Source organism: Rana temporaria, chromosome 1 (genome assembly GCF_905171775.1).
Source record: "Rana temporaria chromosome 1, aRanTem1.1, whole genome shotgun sequence".
In the NCBI taxonomy this organism is placed as follows: Eukaryota; Metazoa; Chordata; class Amphibia; order Anura; family Ranidae; genus Rana; species Rana temporaria.
This window is the reverse complement of record NC_053489.1, coordinates 641857033-641885032: the sequence shown is the minus strand read 5'-3', so window position 1 is coordinate 641885032 and position 28000 is coordinate 641857033. Positions and strand designations below refer to the sequence as shown.

General features: G+C 44.2%; 1 protein-coding gene across 2 annotated transcripts in view; it reads left to right on the top strand.

Moving 5' to 3' along the window:
• Positions 1–28000, top strand: part of PTPRA (protein tyrosine phosphatase receptor type A) — a 141844-nt gene that overhangs the window by 107189 nt on the left and 6655 nt on the right. Inside the window, exons 11-20 of one of the 2 annotated variants that reach the window (XM_040335478.1) lie at positions 2476–2573; positions 5604–5723; positions 6954–7120; positions 8974–9109; positions 12197–12343; positions 15258–15348; positions 21082–21158; positions 22710–22844; positions 25914–26039; positions 27630–27781. In XM_040335478.1, coding sequence (XP_040191412.1) covers positions 2476–2573; positions 5604–5723; positions 6954–7120; positions 8974–9109; positions 12197–12343; positions 15258–15348; positions 21082–21158; positions 22710–22844; positions 25914–26039; positions 27630–27781 — 1249 coding nt within the window. Of the gene's footprint in view, positions 1–2475; positions 2574–5603; positions 5724–6953; positions 7121–8973; positions 9110–12196; positions 12344–15254; positions 15349–21081; positions 21159–22709; positions 22845–25913; positions 26040–27629; positions 27782–28000 lie in introns of both variants that reach the window. The other variant, XM_040335477.1, reaches the window with a different exon arrangement.

Sequence of the window (28000 nt, the reverse complement as noted above, 5' to 3'; positions counted from 1 at the left end):
TCAGTCCATAAAACCTTAGAAAAATCAGTCTTGAGATATTTCTTGGCCCAGTCTTGACGTTTCAGCTTGTGTGTCTTGTGCAGTGGTGGTCGTCTTTCAGCCTTTCTTACCTTGGCCATGTCTCTGAGTATTGCACACCTTGTGCTTTTGGGCACTCCAGTGATGTTGCAGCTCTGAAATATGGCCAAACTGGTGGCAAGTGGCATCTTGGCAGCTGCACGCTTGACTTTTCTCAGTTCATGGGCAGTTATTTTGCGCCTTGGTTTTTCCACACGCTTCTTGCGACCCTGTTGACTATTTTGAATGAAACGCTTGATTGTTCGATGATCACGCTTCAGAAGCTTTGCAATTTTAAGAGTGCTGCATCCCTCTGCAAGATATCTCACTATTTTTGACTTTTCTGAGCCTGTCAAGTCCTTCTTTTGACCCATTTTGCCAAAGGAAAGGAAGTTGCCTAATAATTATGCACACCTGATATAGGGTGTTGATGTCATTAGACCACACCCCTTCTCATTACAGAGATGCACATCACCTAATATTCTTAATTGGTAGTAGGCTGTCGAGCCTATACAGCTTGGAGTAAGACAACATGCATAAAGAGGATGATGTGATCAAAATACTAATTTGCCTAATAATTCTGCACTCCCTGTATTGACTTCTTTTGAGCAAAAATGGCCATAGATGGATCGAAACTCCTCTGGTCCTTGATGAACTGGAAAATTTTCGATTAATGTATGTGAGACTGGTAAATGTCATTACATGGTGAGTCAGGTTGAAAAAAGACCATCTAGTTCAACCATAAAAATAAATAAAAAATATCAAACAATCCCATGTAACCAATCTTATACCCACAATCATTGTAGCCTCTCTACAAATTCATTCTTTAACCACTGACTATTGGGGTCTGCAAAGGGCTGCATAGCAAGTACCAAAAGGGCAGCACGTGGCCCTCAGGCCTTAGGTTGGGCAACAGAGCATTAGAATGTTCCTGCCTCTGCCCCTGAGAGTATAATAGAAGAGCTGCTATAAAGTGCCAGTTGGCTGGAGATACTTTATTGAGCTTCAATGTGGCCGTGCCACTTCTGAGTTTGTGAGGTGACAGTTGAATTAAACTTCATCGGATAAATGAATTAAAGCTTGAATCATAGCTGTGTTTGTAATTTATAAGTTCATTTATGGTGGTTCTCTTTTAACCACTTAACCCCCGGGCCATATTGCTGGTCAAAGACCAGAGCACTTTTTGCAATTCGGCACTGCGTCGCTTTAACTGACATTTGCACTGTCGTGCGGCGTGGCTCCCAAACAAAATTGGCGTCCTTTTTTCCCCACAAATAGAGCTTTCTTTTGGTGGTATTTGATCACCTCTGCGGTTTTTTGCGCTATAAACAAAAATAGAGCGACAAGTGGGCCGCTAAGAGAGCCAACGTTTATTGTAAGGGCTCTCGCGCAGGGGAGCCGACCTGCCGCCGTAGAACTGCGGCGGCAGGTCGGCAAGTAGTTAAGCCTATAATGGCAGTTTTCAGCCATATGAAATGATTTTTATATATAGATTTTTTTTTTATTATATTGTGCTTTATATAGTTTCACAGTGGGGGAATGAAAGCCATGTATGTGCAGCTGTTTGGACAAAGCACAAGTACACTTTTAAATTAAAAACCCCCTTTAAAGTATAATTTAGTGCACAGGGGTCTGCTGACAGCTGGAGTGTGCTGGAAATGCATGCTGGGCCTATAGAAGGCTGTGAGCAGGCAGGTAAGTGTTATTGTAGAAGAGACACAACATGTCTCTTCTGCAATAAAGAGCTGCCTGCTTGCAGTTTTTCGCTAGTTAAAGTGGTTGTAAACCTCCAACATGAAATACGAGCATATCCCTTTATAGTGTGTACTTGTCCCAATAAAGAGAACTAAGAGTACTTTGTCTGCTGTGTGTCTGCATGAGTAATTTCTGAAATTTTCCTGACATCAAGAGAAAAAAGGTGAGGGTGGGGATCTCCAGCACACAGCCCATGCTCAACAGCCTTGGCTCTATTCCTGTGTGCTGTGTGAACGGGGGGGGGGGGGGGGGGGGTGTCCCTTCTCTCCAGTCATCTCAGACCTCTCCTCATTGAGCTCTACAGTGTGTAATTTCAGCTCTCCACCCCTTTTTTTTCTGAAAGCTCAGGTAAGCTTTACATTTTGTGCACTTTAAACAGGTGTAAAGAAGAGAGGACTGCCAATAAACTGGTAACTGGTACAACTTATGTAGGAGGATTTGTTTCATCTCTGCGTATCTATGGAGGACAGTCATTCCACTGGGTATATGTAAGGGTTTACATTACAACCACTTTAAGTTTAGTTCCACATTAAAATTGCTTCCTTTTTGAGACCTGAATGTTACCCGATTCCAATCCAGGTTTCAGCATTAATGCAATATTTATCAGCGTAGAATTCCTTACATGCCAGAGATACTATAAGATTTCTATGTTCTCACTTCAAGGGCCCAAAGAGGAAACTGTGAATGATTTCTGGAGGATGATCTGGGAACAGAATACAGCGACTATCGTCATGGTCACCAACCTGAAAGAGAGGAAAGAAGTAAGTAGGATGTCTAAGGAAATATGCAAGTATTAGGGGCCCCCCAGGGGTAAACCGGTGTGTGTTGCAGTGATATGGGGTCAATAAGTGATGTGAAGGAACAAGATGACTCAGGCAGCAATAAATATCTGAGATTCTCCCCCTCCACCCTACTGCAATTAAATTTCATTTTCCTTAAAAGAAGTATGGGTTAAAAAAAAAGTTTTGATTCATACTTGCCTCGGTGGATGGAGCATCAGACCGATGCTCCATTTGTCCCCCGCCGTCTCTGCACTGGGAACCGAGCCACCGAACATCATCGATGGCTCGGTTCTGACAGATCCCAGCGAGGAATGCCGCTGACTGTCAGTCAGCGTCTTTCCTCTCTGCTTCTCCACGCTCATTGGAGCTCCGAGCAGTGGAGGGCCGGGGAGAGGCTGTCTCAGCGGCTCGCTGAGACTGCCATCAATCAGGGCAGCTGGCGGATCCAGACTTGGAAGTCGTGATGACGCGCTGCTCCGACTGATGGCAGTGACGTCAGCGGAGAGCAGACTTTAGAGCGCTGTCCACTGAAAACTGGTCACGGGAGTGCAAAACGAATTGCACTCCCGTGACCCAGAGGAGAAGCCCAGCTTCAAGCTGGGCTTCTCCTTTAATGTATCTAAAATCAGAACTTTTATTTTAGAGTAGTCAAACTTTTCTTCACTTCATGTTTAGGGTCACAGCAAGAATTGCGAGGTTATCTCCCCAAAATAGGGGAAATCCTCTCTTAGGTAATGGTCACCAAAACAAGTGTTCGCATTGGAAGACGTCCCTCTATTTTTGTTGCAATAACCACTCCCCACTAAGGACACAGACGACAATAAAAGATTTGTGTTTCAGGCTCATTCCACTATTCGCAACATGTTGCACCCGTGTTTAGGGTTCAACATATTAACATATTGCTAAGCACCACCCCCCGTGCTTTGCTGGCTCTTTTGCTCTGCATAAATGTGTGCAGTTATTTTATTTTTTTTATGGTCCACTTTTGCCTTTAGTATAATTCAATAGTCTTTTTTTCTTAAAGTGGAGCTATAGGCAAAACTGTTATTTTTTTTTTGGATGGAGAAAGGGAGGGTTATAACCCCTTTCAGATTTTTTTTCCACCATCTGTGTCCCATTGCTGAGATTTCCCTTCACTTCTTGTCCCATAGCTAAATGGGAAGTGAGAGGAAATCCCTGCAAATTAAAGGAGTTGTAAAGGAAAAAAATGTTTTTCCAAAAATTAATGTCGGCAAGGTAGACAGACAGAATAGTGTAATGATTCTGTTAAAAAAACGAGTAAATACCTATTAAATTCCTTCATCTATATCACCTCCGGCATTCTAGTTTCTGTTCTCTCATTCACTTCCTGGTTTGCATCGTTCGTTTATGTAAGAACTACATTTCCCAGTATGCATTGTGGCACGCCCAGTAATTCACACCTCCTTGAAGTCTCTAACACGTAGAGAGCGTCCTGCCACACAGATGTAGTTCCCAGGAGGGGGTGAGCACGTTACTGACCACCGCAGTAAAGCCTTCCTTCACGGTGGTCAGTAACAATCAGACAAGCAGGAAGTGAACAAAACAGAGAAGAAATAGAGCAACTTCTGAGCAAAAACGAACAATGAGGAAGTGAAAAGAGGAATGTCTGCAGGTAAAGGATGCTTATTATGAAAACATTTTTTTTCCTTTACAACCCCTTTAAAGCAGAGTTCTGCCTAAAATAAATAAAATAAAAGTCAGCAGCTACAAATATTGCAGCTGCTGACTTTGAAAATTATGACACTTGCCTGTCCGCGGCACCCGCAATGTCCTCACCTGAAGCCGACCCGTCCCTCAGCTCCGAGTGGAGGTGCCGGTATTGCTAGTAAGGGAATCAGGAAGTGGGGCCGGACATGGTGTAGATCTCCGCGGATGCTGCGACGATCTTTCGCCTGAAATGGGAGCAAATACCCGGATTAGACGGATATCTGCTCCCACCTGAAAGGTGCCAAATGTGACCGGGGGGGGGGGGAATCTGGACAGCGGAAGTTTCATTTTTGGGTGGAACTCCGCTTTAAGGGAATTCCTTGTGGATACCCAGGTCAGCAGAACTTGTGTCCCCATTGGAAGATTTTCCCTCTATTACTTTTCTGGGGACAACTCAAAATTTGTGATTTTCTTTTTCTTTCACTTTCAGTGATAATGGTAAACAGGACAACTAGAGAAGAGGGATCTCCCTAATGGGGGCACAGACAGCAATAAAAACATGACAGGAGGTGTTCTAATCTCTCTCCACTCTATCCAAAACTAAAAAAAAAGTTTTGCCTTTAGTTATACTTTAATATTTTGGGCAGCAATACCTGTGTATGTCACAGCTTCTGTTATTCACAGGCTTCTATCACTGTTCCACAGATTTGCACCATCTAGTGGTTTAAGTTGATAACTGCATTTTTGTGTTGCATAGGGGTGTGCTAATGCCATCTAGTGGTTTTTTTATTGTCAAATGCTTTATTGTTGGATATTTGAAAAATATTGTATCTATATAATTTGTGATTTTCCTAGCTTGTGACGGAAAATATTGATTATATGAAGACAGGAGGCGAGATATGAGCCTCCTGTCTGATATATAATTAAGTTATACTTATTAGTAATATGTTAAGTAGTTTAACTATAGCCTCTTTTATCCAATATCCTTGTTGCCGCAATAAAAATAAGGCAGGGATTACAACCCTTCCACACGGTGTCCAAAAAAAAAAAAAAGCCTTACGATACGCTTTAACTGGCATTGCTGAAGGAACAAGAAACTAGATAATCCTTTTATTGGACCGTTAAATAATAGACTGATTCTGTATTATTCAGGCAGCTTGAAAATTAAGTAATAATAATGTATAGCAACCAATCGGAAATCTCCTACCTGTTAATTTAATAAAACTGAAATGCTGAAAAACTGTGTTTACTGCATGCTGTGCATTGTAATTGCTATTTGAATTAATAAAATTGTGAATGTATGAATTCTTTTCTCACAAGCTTATTTCGTGCCCCCTGCAGTGTAAATGTGCTCAGTATTGGCCCGACCAGGGTTGCTGGACGTATGGAAATATCCGTGTATCGGTGGAAGATATGACCGTCTTGGTTGATTACACCATACGAAAATTCTGCATCCAGCAGGTAACAGACTGCTACTGTGACGAGATTCTCCATTAAGACGACAGACATTTATTTAAAAGCATCCAATAAATGATGATTGAGAGCTGAAAACCCTGCATGGTATACTTAAAGCAGGGATCGACAAATCCCGGGCGCCATGTCGCCATGGCGACTAGAAATAGTGTCCTGGCGACTTGGCTTGGAAGGTGGGCAAAAAAAAATAAATACAATTTTTTTTTTTTGTGAGCTGGCACCATCTGGTGGTGAGCCGTTGGTATTACAAGTTATTACCACCAGATGTGAGCTGGCGCCATCTGGTGGTGGCCGTTGGTATTGCAAGTTAAGCATTACAAGTTAAACAGCAATTCTAATGTAATTTTTCACTATTTTCACTGCCATCTTCTTTCCTCTAATTAGAACCCCCAAACATTATATATATTTTTTATCCTAACACCCTAGAGAATAAAATGGCGATCGTTGCAATACTTTCTGTCACGCCGTATTTGCGCAGCGGTCTTACAAGCGCACTTTTTTGGAAAAAAAATTACACTTTTTTTAATTAAAAAATAAGAGAACAGTAAAGTTATACCCATTTTTTTTTATATTATGAAAGATAATGTTACGCCGAGTAAATTCATACCCAACATGTCACGCTTCAAAATTGCGTCCGCTCGTGGAATGCCGACAAACTTTTACCCTTTAAAATCTCCATAGGCGACGTTTAAAAAAATCTACGGGTTGTATGTTTTGAGTTACAGAGGAGGTCTAGGGCTAGAATTATTGCTCTCGCTCTACCAATCGCGGCGATACCTCACATGTGTGGTTTGAACACCGTTTACATATGCGGGCGCTGCTCACGTATGTGTTCGCTTCTGCGCGCAAGCTTGTCGGGATGGGGTGCGTTTTCTGGCTCCTAACTTTTTTAGCTGGCTCCTGGATTCCAAGCAAATTTGTCAACCCCTGACTTAAAGTAAACCTGTCCTTCCTTTCCAGTGTCAACTGCATCCCTGATCAGCATACATATTATAGGGCAGTGAGGAAAAAGTAATGAAAGGTTTTGGATTAGCATGGAAGCAACCATCCAAAGGAGGGGTCAGCAGTAACCGTCCTCTAAGTGCAGGCTTTCTATGTTAGAATGATTGTGCCCCCCCTTTTTATGTATAGGTATTTTGGGTCCTGAGAGTCACAAGTCCTTTGCACTGATAGGAGGAATTGGTAACCTTATGATTGCTTTACGATTTCTCCTTTCAGGTTGGTGACGTTACAAATAAGAAGCCACAGCGCCTTGTTACGCAGTTCCATTTCACCAGTTGGCCTGACTTTGGGGTGCCTTTTACTCCTATAGGAATGCTAAAGTTCCTAAAGAAGGTTAAAGCCTGTAACCCACAGTATGCCGGAGCTATTGTTGTACATTGCAGGTGAGTATGTATATGTGTGCATATGTATGTTTGTGTGTTTATATCTATGTGTGTGTGTGTGTGTGTGTGTGTGTATGTATGTAAAAGTATGTGTGTGTGTATATATATATATATTTCTCAAAATTTCAAGTCCTGAGCTACTAGCCAGGCCTCAAGGCGTACTTGCCACCGGTTCCCCCGCCCAACCCCTATCATGTCCCGCCCCTAGATACGCCCTCATAAATTATCTCATGAAATGACACTTAAATGTTTTATGCAGAATTAAGTTATAAAAATAAATATTAACAACTTTATCCGTGCCACAAAATGCAGCCTGCCCATGTCTACCAGTGCAGCCACGGGTCCCCATAGCAGCCAACCTGTGCTGGGTGAGAGGAGCTGGAGCCGCCGGCGCCGACTGGTTGTTCAAAGCGCGGGGAACATAACCGCTTTCAATTCAATAGCTGTGTTTCCCCGCCGCGAGCCATCATATACAGCCCCTCCCCCTTGTCCGGGAAACTTTATATATGTGTGTGTGTGTGTGTGTGTGTGTGTGTGTATGTGTGTGTGTGTGTGTGTGTCAGCGCTTTACAATGTAGAGGTGGGACAGCACAATTACAGTACATTTCAATACAGAAGGTACAGGAGGGCCTGGCTCGTAGAGCTTACATTCTATAGGGAGGGGGTGGTGGTACAAAGGGTAATAGAGGCGGGGAATGATTTGATGGGGGTGGCTCAGGGACAGTTGTTAGGTGGGTGTGGTATAGGCTTTCATGAATAAGTGGGTTTTCAGGGATCTGTTAAAGGTGGACAGGGTAGGGGCTGATCGAACATACTGTGGCAGGGAGTTTTCGGGATGGGAAACGTTCTAGTTAGGTCCTGAAGGTGAGCAGAGGAGGAGGTAACAAAGGAGCTAGAGAGCGGGAGGTCCTGGGAGGAGCGGACGATTTGGGCGATATCTGCAGATGAGGTTGGTAATGTAGATGGGGGTGATGTTGTGAATAGCCTTGTATGTTGTGGTTAGCATTTTGAATTTTATACGGTGGGGTAGGGGAAGCCAGTGAAGTGATTGGCAGAGAGAAGCATATTGATTGGAGGGTGCCTTTGTGGTATATGACAGGACTTTCTAGGGTGACAAGGTTGCAGCTTCTGAGGTGATTGGTGTGTTGATGACAAACCTACCAAATCAGAACAAAGCAATGCCTATCATAAGCTACCATAGTATTCAAAATAACATGTTTTATTGAAAGTTACAACTAGGGAAATATGTATCAATTAATGATGTGTATATTCACGTATTGGGAGATCGGGATGTAAAGATGATGTATTTCTCATACTGTTGTATAATGAACGGCATATAATACCTTTTTAAAGCTCCTGTAGCTTTTCTTGTAGGATTAGATAGATTATTAGATTTTAGTTTTATTAAAATTATTAAAAGTGCTAATTTTACTTTTAAAGCGAGATTGACAATGTCTGTGTAAAGGATATCCTTTCCTCCCCTGTCAGTGCTTCTCCCTACATTGCAGCCAGCACTAAATTCCCAAGGGTCAACTGTGACATCACCATCTTTGTCACCTGACAGTATTTGGGCCTAGTAATTGGCTGCTAGACAAGTACACTGTCGTATTGGAAAAGGTGACATGTTCTCCCATTTTTCTGGCTGCAGTGGAAGAAGGGGCAGGGATTTTACTGCATAACAAACCATGTTCTCACCCAAAAACAATAGACTTATGAGAAGACCAACAGGTAATATGATTGTTACAGGGGACTCATAGATACAAAAAAATGCTTGTGTTAATAATACTGACTGACATCATCGTGTGTAGTATTTGCTTTTGCTCTTATTTGTATATGCTTTGTTTGCTCCTCAGTGCTGGTGTAGGTCGGACGGGAACCTTCATAGTCATAGATGCCATGTTGGATATGATGAATTCAGAGAAAAAAGTTGATGTTTATGGGTTTGTGAGTCGGATCCGGGCTCAGCGCTGTCAGATGGTACAAACAGATGTAAGTCTTAACAACTGATACTGTAAATATAAGCAATATATCACACAGAACTAGCAGGTAGTGTGTGAGTCAGCGCTCACTGGCAGCTACAAGGTGGCCCATAGGGTATCGGTAACAATGCATAGCTTCCAACTGTCCCTGATTTGGAGCAATGTCCTTCTTTCCTCATTTGTCCCTCATTTTGGTCTGATCCATATAGTTGTATGTACTTTTTATCCATCAAAAAGTGTTTTCCAGTGCTAAACCTTTCATCTGAATTCTAAATGGCTGCATTTGTGAATTCCAAAAGCCATTATAAAGGTGTAATAGTGTATTTAAAAAAAAAAAATAACTTGTGGGTCTAGCCAAATTTCCTTTAAGAGGGCATGGCAAGAGGTGTGTCCTATGCCTGCATACTTTTGCTGATAGGTGTCCCTCATTCCCATCTCAAAAAGTTAGGAGGTATGACAGTGGGGGGAAAACAAACAAGATCTACTCTAACAAATTGGGTAAGAATTAGTCCAAACAGTCCCTTGCAGTAAGGACTATCAAGGAGAAGTCCACAGGTGGATGGGGATTGCACACAATGGGCCAGATTCACAGTGGAGATACGACGGTGTATCTGCTTATACGCTGTCGTATCTCTGTTTCTATCTATGCGAATGATTCATAGAATCAGTTACGCATAGATAGCCAGAAGATCCGACAGGTGTAATTGTTTTACACTGTTGGATCTTAAGATGCAATACCGCGGCCGCCGCTGGGTGGAGTTTGCGTCGTAAACCAGCGTCGGGTATGCAAATTAGGAGTTACGGCGATTCCCGGCGGTTTTTCGCGTTCCCGGCGTTTTTTTTTTGGTGCCTTAACTTTACACAGCAATCGTATTGCTGTATAAAGTATGGCCGTCGTTCCCGCGTCGAAATTTAAAAAATAACGTCGTTTGCGTAAGTCGTCCGGGAATACAAATAAAACAAAAATTACGTCACGGCGCGCAATGCACGACGGGAGTTCGGAAACGGAGCATGCGCGGTAGGTCCGGCGCGGGAGCGCGCCTAATTTAAATGGCACACGCCCATTTAAATTGGCCCGCCTTGCGCCGGCGTAGGTTTTAATCGCAAGTGCTTGGTGAATCAGGCACTTGCGATGAAAAATTGCGGCGGTGTAACGTATTTACGATACGTTACGCCGCCGCTCTTCTATGTGAATCTGGCCCACAGTCACTGGCAGATCCTCAGCAGGAAATTGGAATTCCTTCAGACACAAACAAAAACAGCAGAAAAAAGACGTCTGGGTCAGTGTGATAGTAAAAAAAAGTAACACTTTATTCTGATACACATTACATAAAAGTATCTTACAATCTGCATACAGGGTGGATGTGGATCACCAATCAAGCAACCAGCCACCACGAGGGATGAGAAGACCACTATGGGGATGAGCTCGGACCTGCCGTATGGAGGCAGCAACCCGTCCTGATTTGGTCTCTTGTTGGCTCTGAGAGCTGGAGACCCCGTCAGTTATATACCTCCATACGGGGGGTCCAGAAGCTTATCCCCACAGGGGTCTTCTCATCCTTTCGTGACGGCTGGCTGCTTGGTTGGTGTCTGACCTACTATCGCACTGACCCAGGTGCCCTCTTTCTGCGTTTTTTGTTTGATATTGTAATTATACAATATATAATGCCGCATGTACAATATGCAACAAAGCCCCAAATTTACATCACCCACAGATCACATCCCCCTTTCTTTCTTTCTTTCTTTTTCCCCGTAAAGTTTAAACCAGGAAGTATACATGAATATGAAACATGCAAAACAACTAAATTTTTTAATTTATAGACTTAAAATGGTTCTTAAGCCTTAAAGTGGATATACACCCCCCACATATACCCACTGAAGTGAACAGCCTCAGATGATACACAGAGATGAAACAAATCTCCCTTCATAAGTTATACATGTATATCTTCTGTCTTCAGCTTTTTATATTTAGAATGTGCACATCATGTTAGAGATTTTCTCTCCCTGTTCAGTGGGAGTGGATGATTGGCATACATCCAAGACAGCTGATTGGAGGAAATGCACACCCCCCCCCCCCCCCCCCACTCCACATAGGTAGAGACTTGCAGAGCTGTTTTGTGAATAGGTCAGCTGTCTGCTAATCTATTTATCTATTCAACACAAAATTCAGGCTGCTTTTATCTCAGTTGACTGAGAACTTTGCAGAAGATTGAATGCTGATAACATAAGAACAGAGCAGGATAAAGCCACAGAACTTAGTGCTTTGAAGAGAGATAAGAAAACACCACAGATATGTGCCCAGTTCAAATTTCATGAATCTGCTTTACATCCACTTTAAGCCTTTAAGGTTTTGACCTTACATTCAATACATTAATGTGAAAAACCTATATATATATATTATACAATTGCTACACAAGCCATATTTTAATGTAATGTTATTAAAAATGACCTTTCCTTCCCAATCTACAGCACTGTAATTTTCTATAAAATGCATTACAGCCAGGAGGCACAGATGGTGTACATAACTCCCCCCCCCCCCCCCCCCCCCCCGAAATGCCATTTGCTGTTTGCGTGATTGGCTTACTGACTTTCCCAGAATGATACAAGTCAGATTTTTAGACATCCTCTGCAATAAAAGTTTCATTTTTGTGAGATACTCCCAATAGGAAATCACTTCTAAAGGAATGCAGATCCTGCCACTTTCCTCATTAGGACCCTGCAAGGGCTAATTGATAATTACAAGGTCACTCCCATTCACATTAATTTTGCGCACAAACGGCTATTTCCTCAGAATAACAAAAGGTAGGGATCTTCAACAAAGTTTGTTAAAATCCCTGCAGTGTACATAGACATGTTTACTTTTCTCAACAAAATTGGAGTTACTCTCTAAGTTTAGTACATGGAGCGAAAATACAGTATATACTAAATGGAAAACACAGCACTGTTGCTAGACATTCCTAATAATAAAAAGCCCTTTGTTTTCTTCATGCACACAGCTTTCCCATGTCCTGACTGTACAGTATTCTATGGCTTTTGGAAAAAAAATATAGAAGTTCTAACACTAGTGTGTCCAATGTGTCTCCTTGTGTGTATTTAGATGCAGTACGTCTTTATTTATCAAGCACTGCTGGAACATTTTCTGTACGGCGACACAGAGCTAGAAGTCACGTCTCTGGAAACTCACCTACAGAAGCTGTACAACAAAATCTCCGGGAACAGCAACGGCCTAGAAGAGGAGTTCAAGGTGGGACCAAAAGCATTATGAAGCTCCTGGTCAAACATTAGGTGGTGATGAATTTAAAGTGGGGTTTCGGGCATAATCTTTTTTTTTCCGCAAGCTAAAATTAATCATATTAAATAGTCCCTAAAACATATTAACCACTTAAGACCCGGATCTTTAGGCAGCTAAAGGACCCGGCCAGGTTTGCGATTCGGCACTGCGTCGCTTTAACAGACAATTGCGCGGTCGTGCGATGCGGCTCCCAAACAAAATTGGCATCCTTTTTTCCCCACAAATAGAGCTTTCTTTTGGTGGTATTTGATCACCTCTGCGGTTTTAATTTTTTTGCGCTATAAACAAAAATAGAGCGACAATTTTGAAAAAAATTCTATATTTTTTATTTTTTGCTATTCTAAATATCCCCCAAAAATATATATATAAAAAAAATACATTTTTTCCTCAGTTTAGGCTGATACGTATTCTTCTACCTATTTTTGGCAAAAAAAATCCGCAATAAGCGTTTATCGGTTGGTTTGCGCAAAATTTATAGCGTTTACAAAATAGGGGATAGTTTTATTGCATTTTTATCTTTTTTTTTTTTTACTACTAATGGCGGCGATCAGCGATTTTTTTTTTTCGTGACTGCGACATTTTGGCGGACAATTTTGACACATTTTTGGGACCATTGTCATTTTCACAGCAAAAAATGCATTTAAAATGCAATGTTTACTGTGAAAATGACAATTGCAGTTTGGGAGTTAACCACAGGGGGCGCTGAAGGGGTTATGTATGACCTCATGTGTGTTTACAACTGTAGGGGGTGTGGCTGTAGGTGTGACGTCATTGATTGTGTATCCCTATAAAAGGGAACACACGATCAATGACATAGCCACAGTGAAGAACAGGGAAGCTGTGTTTACACACAGCTCTCCCCGTTCTTCAGCTCCGGGGACCGATCGCGGGACTCCAGCGGCGATCGAGTCCGCGGATCCCGGAGCTTCGGACCGGGTCGCGGGCGCGCGCCACGGCTGAGCACTTGCAGAGGACGTACCTGTACGTGCATGTGCCCAGCTGGTGCCATTCTGCCGACGTAAATGTGCAGGAGGCGGTCCTTAAGCGGTTAATAGCTCCCCAATCATTCCAGAAAATCATTGCAAACACTTGCCTTATATCCTCCTGCTCATGTTGTGGCTGTATCCATCATATGTGTAGGCATGTGAAGCCCAGTTCCTTTTTCTTCCTGGTTTTCAGGGAAGAGGTACATGCTGGGGGATTTTGTTTGGCACAGTAATGCCCAGAGACTCCTGGGAAATGAGTGTTGTCATTTCACAGGAGGCAATGGGGTCTTGGCACAGGAAGTTGAACCACCTAGGGCCAGGAACTAGGCAGATTACGAAATCTGCCTAGTAACAGCCAGATAGAAGTGAGTAAAAACATTTTTTTTCTACATTAAAGGCAAGCTGTTAATAGAAAGTTATTTTTTTAGGGTGGAACTCCGCTTTAAAGGTTTGTAGACATCAAGGGAATTTGAGACAGTCGTGAATCCAACCTTGTGACCGCAGTTTGGGGGAAGGCCCTTTTCCTTTCCAGCATGGATGTGCCCCCATGCACAAAGCTATCTTCATTAAGACATGGTTTTATCGGTTTGGTGTTGAGGATCTTGCGTGGCCTTGGCAGAGCCTGTACTTCAACCCTACTGAACACCGTTGGGATTTATTAACCACTTAACCATATTGCTGCTCAAAGACCAGAGCACTTTTTGCGATTCGGCACTGCGTCGCTTTAACAGACAATTGCGTGGTCGTGCGACGTGGCTCCCAAACAAAATTGGCGTCCTTTTTTCCCCACAAATAAAGCTTTCTTTTGGTGGTATTTGATCACCTCTGCGTTTTTTAATTTTTGCGCTATAAACAAAAATAGAGCGACAATTTTGAAAAAAATGAATATTTTTTACTTTTTGATATAATAAATATCCCCCAAACACATATATAAAAAAAACATTTTTTTCCTCAGTTTAGGCCGATACGTATTCTTCTACATATTTTTCGTAAAAAAAAATATCTCAATAAACTTTTATTGTTTGGTTTGCGCAAAAGTTATAGCGTTTACAAAATAGGGGGTAGTTTTATGGCATTGTTTTACTAGTAATGGCGGCGATCAGCGTTTTTTTTTCGTTACTGCGACATTATGGCGGACACTTCGGACACATTTTTGGGACCATTGGCATTTTTATAGCGATCAGTGCTATAAAAATGCATTGGATTACTATAAAAATGCCACTGGCAGGGAAGGGGTTAGCACTAGGGGGCGGGGAATGGGTTAAGTATGTTCCCTGGGTGTGTTCTAACTATAGGGGGGGTGGCCTCACTAGGGGAAATGACTGATCGCTGTTCATACATTGTATGAACAGACAATCGGGCATTTCTCCCCCTGACAGGACAGGGAGCTGTGTGTTTACACACACAGCTTCCGTTTCTCGCTCTGTAACGAGCAATCGCGGGTGCACGGCAGTGATCGCGCCCGCCGGGCACACGAGCGGGGGGCGCGCACGCGCCCCTAGTGGCCGCAGAGAGACCCGACGTTATTGTATGGGCTCTCGCGCAGGAGAGCCGACCTGCCGCCGTAGAACAGTGGCGGCAGGTCGACAAGTAGTTAAAACACCAATTACAAGCCAGGTCTTCACATCCAACATCAATATCTGACCTCACAAAAGGTGCTGTTGGCTGAATGACCACAAATACCCTCAGACATGGTCCAAGGTTTTGTAGAAAGCCTTCCCGGAAGAGTGTAGGCAGTTATAGCTGCAAAGGGGGATCAAGCCTATATTAAAGGGGGAACTAATGACCACACTGCCATACCCTGGACTGAAATTTCAGGTTTAGGTTTCAGAGCAGATTAATTGGAGTGCAACATAACCGTCTGTTTTTTCTCCCAGAAGTTAACATCTATTAAAATTCAGAATGACAAAATGAGGACGGGAAATCTTCCAGCCAACATGAAGAAAAACCGAGTCCTGCAGATCATTCCATGTAAGATTTTCTTTATGTACAGTAGGTGTTTGTGATATTGTGTTTTTAGCACGACAGCATCGCGCTGATTCTCGGCGACATGGTGACAATATCTCGCACTCACTGGAATAGTGACAGCACATCCCAGCAAGCGCGTCATAGAAGCGACGGGAGATCCGACTTGGATTCCCGCCAATTCTACACGTGTGCGGCGTTTATGAATCCTGAGGGGGAAGTCCCCGCCGGATTTTAAATAAAAATCCGGCATGGGTTCCCCCCTCAGGAGCATACCGGGCCCTTAGGTCTGTTATGGGTTGTAAGGAGAGCCCCCCTACGCCGAAAAAAACGGCGTAGGGGGTCCCCCTACAATCCATACCAGACCCGTATCCAAAGCACGCTACCCGGCCAGCCAGCAAGGGAGTGGGGACGAGCGAGCGCCCCCCCCCCCCCCCTCCTGAGCCGTACCAGGCTGCATGCCCTCAAAATGGGGGGGGTTGGGTGCTCTGGGGCAGGGGGGCGCACTGCGGCCCCCCCACCTCAGAGCACCCTGTCCCCATGTTGATGAGGACAGGGCCCCTTCCCGACAACCCTGGCCGTTGGTTGTCGGGGTATGCGGGCGGGAGGCTTATCGGAATCTGGGAGCCCCCTTTAATAAGGGGGCCCCCAGATACCGGCCCCCCACCCTAAGTGAATGAGTATGGGGTACATCGTACCCCTACCCATTCACCTGCAAGAAAAGTGGTAAAAACACAAATAAACCACACAGGGTATTAAAATATTTTATTAGTCTGCTCCGGAGGCCTCCCCTGTCTTCTTTATTAGCTCTTTTACCAGGGGAAGCTTCTTCTTTGACGTCTTCGGGTGGGTGGGGGCCGCCGTCTGGTTCTCTTCCACCGCCGGGGGGGGGGTCGCTTTTAAAAAAGCCCCCACCCCCTGGCGGGTTTCCTCCGGCTTCTTCGGCGGGGGGGCTTCTTCTTCCGCTATCCCGACGGGTCTTCTCCGCTATCCGGGGGGTCTTCTCAACTCTCCGGGGGTCTCCTTCTATGTTCGCCGCTCTCCGCTGTTGACTCGGCGCACCCCGGTTCTTCGTCTCGCTGTCCGGTGTCTTCTTCCGTGCTGTACGTCTTCTTCTCCTTCCGTGCTGTGAGTTCTTCTTCCGTGCTGTGACGTCATGTTCTTCACTTCTCCTTCTCCCGATGTTGACACGCCGGCTCTTCTCGCTGAAATGACGGATGCGCGCCTTGCATCGGACCTATATAGGTGATACCTACCCACGTGGGTAGGTATCACATGGGTAGGTACAGAGCATGATGGGACTGTGAGACCTATATAGGTCCGATGCAAGGCGCGCATCCTTCATTTCAGCGAGAAGAGCCGGCGTGTCAACATCGGGAGAAGGAGAGAAGTGAAGAACATGACGTCACAGCACGGAAGAAGAACTCACAGCACGGAAGGAGAAGACGACGTACAGCACGGAAGAAGACACCGGACAGCGAGACGAAGAACCGGGGTGCGCCGTGTCAACAGCGGAGAGCGGCGAACATAGAAGGAGACCCCCGGAGAGTTGAGAAGACCCCCCGGATAGCGGAGAAGACCCGTCGGGATAGCGGAAGAAGAAGCCCCCCCGCCGAAGAAGCCGGAGGAAACCCGCCGGGGGGTGGGGGCTTTTTTAAAAGCGACCCCCCCCCGGCGGTGGAAGAGAACCAGACGGCGGCCCCCACCCACCCGAAGACGTCAAAGAAGAAGCTTCCCCTGGTAAAAGAGCTAATAAAGAAGACAGGGGAGGCCTCCGGAGCAGACTAATAAAATATTTTAATACCCTGTGTGGTTTATTTGTGTTTTTACCACTTTTCTTGCAGGTGAATGGGTAGGGGTACGATGTACCCCATACTCATTCACTTAGGGTGGGGGGCCGGTATCTGGGGGCCCCCTTATTAAATGGGGCTCCCAGATTCCGATAAGCCTCCCGCCCGCATACCCCGACAACCAACGGCCAGGGTTGTCGGGAAGGGGCCCTGTCCCTGGCCACGCAGCGGCCACCGTCAGCAGGGGGATCTGTTATAGCATTAATCAGCAGGGGCCGAGCCGAGGACAGATAGGCCTGAGAGCCCCGGAAGTCGGGAGAATAGCTCAACCACGGCCGCCTCCTCCTTGACTTCTCCCCCCGACCCCGCCTCCCAAGAGGCGAGAAGCGGCGGGCACAGCATCTCGTTTTCTCGCATGGATTGCTCTAACTTCCCGGGGAACATGCTGACTGGGGACCCAGAGGATGGGCACACTGCCAGGGAGCTGCTGGAAGCATCAAAGGAGACACACTGCCATGGAAGGTAGGGCTAGCAGTCTCAACATCTCTCTGCCTCCCCCCTCCTCCCCCTTTCCCTCAGCTCCACTGTCTCAGTGATCCAAATCACCATTGCTGCAAAAAAACACAATTGTACAAATATATAAATAAACAAACTCATTTTATATAATGTATTATATTTGTTTATATATTTTCACAATTGTGTGTTCTTGCAGCACTGGTGATTTGGATTCACTACCCAGTAGGGCTATCTTAGAATGATTGAATTTGATTAATTGTTAAATACAAAACCCTACTGGGTATTGATCCCAGCTGCACAGTGCTGCAACAAGTATTACAGTGTGAATATGACATGTGTAGCTCCCATTAACTGAAATATTATAAAATCCTGCTCCTAATGCCTATAATGGCTAACCTGTGTAAAAAAGATGTAAACACCTATTTTCAGGCTGTCCGGTCATGTTGTTCCCTGTGTGAGCCAGTGGTGTATGCAGGGGAGAGGAAGGAGCACCAACAACAGATGGGACACAGGAATCTATATTTGATGTCACCACTCCAGGCTTTACCAGTCACTGACGAGCACGCTCTCCTCTCCCCTGCAGCCACCGCTGGCTCACACAGGGGATCATGTAACCAGACTGGAGCTAGCTGAAAATAGGTAAGTCTGCGAGTCAGGGGGGGACAAATTACCCCGGTTGCTGACAACCCACGCTATGCCACTGGTGTGAGCGCAGATACAACCAAACTGCTGATGCGGCCCCTGATGAATTTGAGTTTGACACCCCTGATTTAGGAGATATTTACATTAATGTCGGGCGCCGATGTCTACGGCGCATGCGCACTTTAGAATCGGGCCGTTCCTTAAGGAGGCCGTGCCGTAACTGGCGGCTCCCGCACGCATGCACTGGAGTGCCGTTATCGCAGCTCCGACCAGTCACGGCATTGGAGCCGCGATACCCAGAAGCAACTCCTGGGAGAGATGACGGCCGCCAAAGCAGTGTACGAGGACGGCTGCGGGGCTTCGATCTGAGGGGAGTATTGCATAATGAGCTAGTATGCTATGCATACTAGCTCATTATCACTTTGTCTTGCAGGTGGTGTTTTTTTATCTATTTTTGTGGAAAAGTGGGTTTACAACTACTTGAAGGTCCGGCGGATGCTGCTGGAAAGAGGACTCCTGCGCGCATGTGTGTGAGTGAGTAAGTGAATTACTTATATAGCGCTACAAATGCGTACTGAATCGCTTCAAGGCGCTTGGCATGTGCAGGAGTGATTTTGTCTCGGCTCTAGCCAGTTGCAGCGCCCGAGCCACAAACCCAGAAGGAACATGTTGGTTCCCTCTGCAATGACCAGGAGGCGATGCTGGCACTTTATTCTAAGGTAAGTATTTCATAATGAGCACCATACTAGCTCAATATGTCTTTTGCCTAACAGGTTGTGTTTTTTTTTTTTTTTTTTTTTTTTTTTCGGGTGTACAACCGCTTTAAGAGCCAAGCCTGTTTCTGATATTTGTTTACAAGTTAAAATCTGTATTTTTTTACAGATATATAATATTTGGGGTTCTAAGAAATTTTCTAGAAAAAAAATACAGATTTTAACTTTTTTTTAGCAGAGACTCGAGAATAAAATGGAGATCGTTGCAATACTTTGTCACACTGTATTTGTGCGGCGGTCTTACAAACGCAATTTGTTTGAATAATACACTTTTTTTTTAAATAAAAAAAAAATAAGAAAAAGGTAGTTTGCCTAATTTTTTTGTATAATGTGATCGATGTTTCCCCGAGTGAACTGATACCGAATAGATCACGCTTTAAAATTGCGCACACTCGTGGAATGACGACAAACTACAGTAATTAAAAATCTCCATAGGCAACACTGTAATTTTTTTTACTTGTTATCAGTTTAGAGCTGCAGAGGCGATCTAGTGCTAGAATTATTGCTCTCGCTCGAACGGTGGTAGCAATACCTAATGTGTGATTTGAACACTGTTTACATGTGTGGGCGCGACTTGCGTATGCGTGCGAGATCGGAGGGGCGGGGCGCTTTTAAATTTTTTTGTTCATGCTGTCTCTTTAAGAAACATTTTTATGGATCACTTTTAATTCCTATTACAAGGAATGTAAACATCCCTTGTTATATAAACAAGCAGGACAAGGGCCTCTTTAATGTGAAATATGGGGTCAAAAAGACCTCAGATCTCACATTTACACTTAAAACCAATGATAAAAAAAAATGGGCCGAGGGCGGAAGTGACGTTTGGCGTTGCTTCGGTCCTCCAAGGGCATAGAGTCGAGTGGGGTCCATCTTGCCCTCACTGGACTTCCTGCCCATCACTCCGATCGGATCATCTCTGCTGCTGCTGAGCTTTCCGGCAAGAGACAGAAGCATCCCAGGAACGATGGGGCACCTCTCCCGCCGCCCATAAAAGTAATCCCTTTTGCTGCTGGGACACTTTTATGTGAAAGAGGATTGCCCAATGTGTGAAGATATACCAGTTATGTTAGCAGATAGCTGCCGTAACCCCGGTATTTAAGGCTAATGTAGCGACGTACATACACGGTGGGTGGTCTGTAAATGGTTAAACCCAAAAGCAAAAATGTATTATATCGCAGCTTACCAATTCTTAGATGTGGTGGCTGCATTACTTTTCTTTTATAGGCTTGCTTTCTTTATTTTTATCTGGTGATCTAGCCAGCAAGTCTGTTTTTCAGCAGGACAAGTTGTCTGGTAAATGTATCAGAGTATCGAGACAAACACATTTACCACCGACAGGCGTGCATACAATGATCAGCTTTTATTTTTTTCACGAAAAATCTTTATCCCAATAGGAACAAAACTGTTTGCTGTAACTGCAGTGTGAGTTGGAGTCTGGCTTCAATCTGTTGGTGTATACTCCTAGTTCTAGCCTAATGCTGCGTACACACACGACCGTTTTTCATGACGTGAAAAATTCCATTTTTTTAAAGTGTCATTAAAAATGGTCGTGTGTGGGCTCCAGAGCATTTTTCTCGACACGGAAAATGGCCATTAAAAATTTAAAACCTGCTCTATTTTTTTGCGTTTTTCACGTTGTGAAAAACGGTCGTGTGTAGGCTTTAACGACGTGAAAAAAATGTGCATGCTCAGAAGCAAGTTATGAGACGGGAGCACTCGTTCTGGTAAAACTAGCATTCGTAATGGAGATAGCACATTCATCACGCTGTAACAGACTGAAAAGCGCAAATCGTCTCTCACCAAACCTTTACCAACACGAAATCAGCAAAAGCAGCCCCAAGGGTGGCGCCATCCGCATGGAACTTCCCCTTTATAGTGCCATCTTACGTGTTGTACCTCACTGCGCTTTGCTCGAGCATTTTTTGAGAAACATGACTTTTTTTCTATACCATTAAAAATGGTCGCGTGTACGGCAAAAGAGTTCAGCTTTAATATTTTCTTTCCTTTTTCTTCTGCAGATGAATTTAACAGAGTCATTATTCCTGTGAAAAGAGGAGAGGAGAATACAGACTATGTAAATGCCTCTTTTATTGATGTAAGTTCATTCTACATTTATGAACTAGATAATAATCTTTATGTGAAGGTTCTCATTGATTCAGGTCTGGGTATAACTAGTAGAAGTAGTCACATTTAAAGCATTTGTTACCCTAAAAAAAAAAAAGGATCCTGTTCCCTTAAAGCATGAATAACCGCACAGTGCTTGTGCTGTGTAATTTGGCCTGTTATATCGCTTAAAATACCTGGCTGATCCTGCCTGGTTCTGCCCCCTCCCCTTGTAAACTGGCCACAGTTTATCATGGCTGCTGAGCCCTGACACCATGGTCAGTTTATGTGCCTCCATCATCCGCAGATCTCCTGTCCTCCTCTCCCCTTCCCTCCCTGCCTGTCAGCTCTGTCCACTCTTCGGCTCTCCCCTCCTGCTATCATAACTATATTATGATCATGCCATCCCCTCTGTAAAATAACATTATTTATCCCAGTGTCTTTGCTATAGAAAAAAATAGAGATTTCTATCTGGTATCAAAGCGTCTTCCGGTGCTCACGTTGCTGCTCGTCTCTCTCCCCTCCCCAGCTGACGTCAGTGGGAGTTCTCGGCCCCTCCCACTATAGCTGTCAGCTGGGGAGAGGAGAGAGCCGAGGAGTCACATGAGCACCAGGAGACGCTCTGATATAAAGTAGAAGGTTGGCTTCTTTTTTATATAGCAAACACCGGGATACATATTTGTTATTTTACAGAGGGGATGGAATGATCATAATATAGTGGCTTAACAACCACTTAAACTGGACTTATTCTGTAGTAATGAAAACCTTACACTGCTCATCCAAGTAGCTTCTCCAGCTCTGAGTGTCAGGAACATACCTCGAAATGTATGGCTACACAGGTAACACCGTCGCCTAAAAGTGATTTCAAAGGTAAACTTTAAAAAACAAAGAAACCCCCCCCAAAAAAACAAACTTGTTATACTTACCTTGTCTGTGCAATAGTTTTGCTCAGAGCAGCTCCGATCCTCCTCTTCTCGGGTCCCTCACCTGCACTCCTGGCTCCTTCTCTTCCCCTAATCCTAAAATGAATGGCACCTGCTGGCGGATACCTCGTTTTTTGTGCTGGTGGTTGCAGCTGCGGAACGAAGTGTGGGTTCTGCAACAGCTTCCACCCACACAAGTGTGAGCGTAGGCTTAGGGCAGTGATGGAGAACCTTGGCACCCCAGATGTTTTGGAACTACATTTCCCATGATGCTCATGAACTCTGCAGTGTAGTTGAGCATCATGGGAAATGTAGTTCATAAAACATCTGGGGTGCCAAGGTTCGCCATCATTGGTTTAGGGTAAAGCTACCCTATTACATGCCGCAAAATATTACTGGCTAAACCTCAGAATCCTCATATATTATATATATTTTTCTGCCATAAGGAAGAGCGTTGGAGCTTCCAGTAGAAATATCAGCATGTTATCCTTTTTATACAATATTTTGCCATTTATTTAGGTAGGTTCAGGCCAGTTTGTCAGTGGTCATGCCATTACTCTAGAGGAAATCATTTCTGATGTCTAATGATAGAATTTTGTTCCTTTTCCTTTGTCTTGCAGGGTTATCGACAAAAGGACTCCTACATTGCCAGTCAGGGGCCATTGCGGCACACGATGGAAGATTTCTGGCGGATGATCTGGGAGTGGAAGTCGTGTTCAATTGTCATGTTAACAGAATTAGAGGAGAGGGGGCAGGTAATATTCCCAGATGATTACTGGTCTATCGGTGTGTACCACAAGGCTGAACTCCAGGCAAACGGCATTATACAAATATATACATACCACACAGTTTTATACGCAGTCCACCCTGAGATAACGGTGCAACTCGAAAAATTTGAATATCGTGCAAAAGTTCATTTATTTCACTAATGCAACTTAAAAGGTGAAACTCGTATATCATTACATGCAAAGCAAGATAGTTCAAGCTGTGATTGGTCATATTTGTGATGGTTATGGCTTACAGCTCATGAAAACCCCAAATCCACAATCTCAGAAAATGTGAATATTGTGAAAAGGTGCAATATTCTAGGCTCAAAGTGTCCCACTCTAGTCAGATTATTAAGCCATAACACCTGCAAAGGGCTCCTGAGCCTTTAAATGGTCTCTCAGTCTGGTTCAGTAGGAATCACAATAATGGGAAAGACTGCCGACCTGACAGTTGTGCAGAAAACCATCATTGACATCCTCCATAAGGAGGGAAAGCCTAAAATGTAATTGCAAAATAAGTTGGATGTTCCCAAAGTGCTGCATCAAAGCACATTAATAGAAAGTTATGTGGAAGGGAAAAGTGTGGAAGAAAAAGGTGCCCAAGCAGCAGGGATGACCGCAGCAGGATTGTCAGGAAAAGGCCGTTCATAAGTGTTGGGGACTTTCACAAGGAGTGGACTGAGGCTGGAGTCAGTGCATCAAGAGCCACCACACACAGACGGATCCTGGACATGGGCTTCAAATGTCGTATTCCTCTTGTCAAGCCTCCTGAGCAACAACTTCTAGCTTGAAACAATATAAGGTCAACAATACAATAGTGATTTATAGTGCAAGTGCTTATATAATAACAACATCAAAAAATAGGTGCAACAGGTCCAAAAAATGCAGCAATGGTCACTAAATGATAAGCATTGGTAAGTCCATGCATCAAATGGTTGACTTGAGAGTAGACACCATCACCATGGAACAGATATCAAACTGGCAACACCCGGTGAGAGGTAGAGGTAAATGCCTACTTACCAGACCACCATGACCCTTCGTTTTAAAAAAAGGATCAGGTGGAGCTTTAGTACAGTTGGTCTAAGGTCTGTACTGGTACCTGGATGGGACTGGCCAGGAATGGACTCCAACAGAAGAAATTACCATGGATAAAATGAAGAAGAACGGGCCATAGTGAAGTTCTGTGATTTATTGTAAAACAGATTAAAAACAAAAGCCAAATGGGTCAGCTTCCTGACGACATCAATAGATGAAACGTACGTCGAGGCGTTCCTGGTCACGTTCAGCTACTTCCGTATTTGGCACAGAGAGGCGGTGGAACGCACGCTACACCTACCGACGAGAGTGAGATACAGTGCGGTCGGTGCTCCACGTCACATCTAGTTGTAACACGCTTGATTCCTTAGTGCCAAGGTCCCGGCACTTGCACAAGTAAGAGACCATTTGGCTTTTGTTTTTAATCTGTTTTACAATAAATCGCTTATTGCGATTTTTTTTTTTAATTTTTTTTTTCCAAAAATATCTAGAAGAATACGTATCGGCCTAAACTGAGGGGAAAAAAAAGTTTTTTTTTTTTTTTTTTTTTTTTTTTTTTTTATATATTTTTGGGGGATATTTATTATAGCAAAAAGTAAAAAATATTGTTTTTTTTTTCAAAATTGTCGCTCTTTTTTTTGTTTATAGCGTCAATTTTGTTTGGGAGCCACGTCGCACGATCGTGCAATTGTCAGTTAAAGCGACACAGTGCTGGATGCTGAAATTTTGCCTGGGCAGGAGGGGGGTATATGTGCCCAGTGAGCAAGTAGTTAATACAGAAATTATGGTTTACGGAAAAGTATGTCCATGCACAGTATAGTATGCACTGGTTAATTGGTCGGGGGTCCTTCTGCATGAATTACTGCATGGCCATAAGCGTGCGCAAGGGGTGTGCCTGAGCACACCCTAATCCTGGGGTTGGCAACCTGTCAATCATAATCTACCTGTTGATATTGGGCAGGTGACTGGTAAACCTTGATCCTTCCTTGCCAAACCCCAGGCTTCTCCTTCTCTCCCTTTCGCCAACATTCAGCCAACATTCAGCTGCCACAGGAGAAAAATACAGGGGGTTGGTACCAATACATGCCACCCCCTTTTGACCCTCTTTCTGCTGCCCGGGTCTCCCCCTTCCCCCATTGTTTCAGGATGGAGAGCGGGGAAGAGGCCAGTATATATATCATGCACGCATATGCATTGGCGCTTTGAGGTGCACACCCTAATGCAATAGGCTGCGCACACCTATGTGCGTGGCATGGAAGCGATCAGCCTGTAGCATTGCTGAGGTTTTATGGAAGCCCAGGATTCTTTGATAGTGGCCTTCAGCTAATCTGCATTGTTGGGTCTGGTGTTTCACATCTTTCTCTTGACAATACCCCACAGACTCTCTATGGGGGTTTGGTTAAGGCGAGTTTGCTGGCCAATCAAACGCAGTGATACCATGATCATTAAACCAGGTATTGGTACTTTTGGCAGTGTGGGCAGGTGCCAAGTCCTGCTGGAAAATAAAATCTCCATAAAGCTGGTCAGCAGAGGGAAGCATGAATTTCTTGGTAGAGGCTGCGCTGACTTTGGACTTGATAAAACACAGTGGGCCAACACCAGCAGATGACATGGCTAAGTGAAGGAGGTAAAGGAAGCTATTTAGGGAAACAAATAAATTCCTTTACAACCCCTTTAAGGCTGCTCCTTATTTATTCACCTTGACTGATCAGGAGTAGCTGCGATCCTTCCCTCTTTGCATTTACTAGCCCTCATGATTAGTATCAAGACAAGCCTGCACCCCATGTTCTGGGACACAGAGATATGCTTTCACCTCTACCTAAAGCAGTGCTAGAAAAATTATAACAGGTTGCAACTGGTACTCCAGGGTTCAGCTTTAATCACCATAATACTATTCTGCTAACTGTATATGGTGGTATGTATAAGCAGAGAGACCCTTGCATTACACTGTAAAATGCCCTACGCTGTTCCACTAGCTAATTGCAGTCATACTCCTAAATGCCATCACTTGATTCTTTTCAGGAAAAATGTGTGCAGTATTGGCCGTCAGAAGGGACCATGTCTTTTGGCGATATTACCATGGAGCTGAAGAAGGAAGAAGAGTGTGAGAGCTACACAGTGCGAGACCTTCTGGTCACCAACACCAGGGTGAGGACTTCTGAGGTCACAAAATATCCAACTATGACCAGATCTTTTTATAGACCAGGAGTTTGCAACCTCAGCATTCCAGCTGTTGGGGAACTGCAAGATTCTAACAACCACAGGCGTGACTCCCAGAGAGGGATGATGGGATTTGTAGTTTCACCACAGCTGGAGTGCCATGGTTGCCTAGGCCTGGCATGGACTTTCTAAGATGCCACATCAGGTAGCTGGTTGCCCTGGATTACAGGAACAACTGAATTGGAAAGGCTTTTGAGGATCCCATTCCTGGCCATAGTTGAATTATTTATTTATTTTTTGGTTTTCAGCCAGCAGACTGAATAAGGGAAAGATGAGGAGGAGATTCTTTAATACAAACGAGGTGGATGGAGAATTCTCCCCTCCCCGCCGGGGCATTGTATTTTAGAAGAGTGTCGGGATAAGCTGCAGCCGCTGATTTCTCTCGAACATGAATGGCCACTCATTGATTAAAATTCTGCTGTTTCCATCTCAGCCAGATGAATTTTGATCCATCTATGGCCACCTTTAGCCTATAAAATTGCTACACAAACTTAATAAGTAACTTTTAGCAGCCAATCAGAATTAATCTTTGTCTCTTGATGTAATGCCTGCTGCGCAACTGAACAGGGAGGCTTTTTATTGCAGTAGAGGCGTTCAGTGTCTCTTCGGCAATTAAAACTTGCCTTCCTGTCCACAATCCGCTCTAGAATGTACACCGAGCTACGCATGTGCAGCTCTATTTACATTCCGGCATGCTGCGGGATGACCACACTCCTGTGCACGCGCGGTAGGATTGATTGGCCGGTAGATATCCAGCACCGGCCAATCAAGACGGCCAAAGACAGATGGACTCCCGGAAGAAGCCAGAGAGAATAGGCTGGGGAGGCACCTTGTGGTTGGTGGAGCATAGGTGAGTATTCGTACTTTTTTAGTAGGGCTTTTAGCTGTTTGACTTGTGAATGCACAAGTATAAAGAAGTTTACATTTGATTACAAATTAAAGTATCAGAGAGAAGAAAGAACATTGTATGCTTTAGAATAGTGGTCTTCAAACTACGGCCCGTTCATTGCCTTTATACCGCTCTTGGGGCCGTATTCCTCCTACTGATACGAGACACTATTCTGCCATCTGACAATAGGGCACCGGTTCTCCTATCGACACCAATAATGGGACACTATTCCTCCCTATGATACCAGCAATGGGACACTATCTAACCCCCCCCCCCCAAATACCAAATGTAGCAATGTTTGCTCCCACTGATGCCAAGAAAATTTCTACTTCTGCTGGCCACAATTCAGCCCTCCTAAAGTCTGAAGGGCAACAAACCAGCCCTTTGTTTAGAAAGTTTGGAGACCCCTGCTTTAGAACATCATTAGAAATGTTTCAATTGCTTATTTTTCTATTCAACCTGAGAAGCAAAATTGAAGAGAAGTCCACAGTTTGGTTTTTAGCATAGAAGTGAATAAAAATCATTGTGCAGTTGTAGAAGAGTAGAGTTGACACCTGTGACACACGAACAGCTATTCACTATTACTTTGGCTATTATATTTATTAAAGGGAGACATTTTGTTTGTGCAGGAAAACAAAGCCCGCCAAATTAGACAGTTCCACTTTCACGGGTGGCCGGAGGTCGGAATCCCCACTGATGGGAAAGGGATGATTAATATCATCGCAGCCGTGCAAAAACAGCAACAACAGTCTGGGAACCACCCCATCACCGTACACTGCAGGTGAGTACTTGTATTACTTCTAGGAAGTACTCCATTACTGTACACACCAGATGCAAATTCAATACTACTCTAGTAGGTACTCCATTACTGTACACACCAAGCGAGAACATAGTACTACTTCTAGGTGGTGCTCCATTGGTGTACACACCAGGTGAGGATTTAATACTACTATAGGAGGTACTTCATTACTGTACAAACCAGGTGAGAATGTAGTACTAC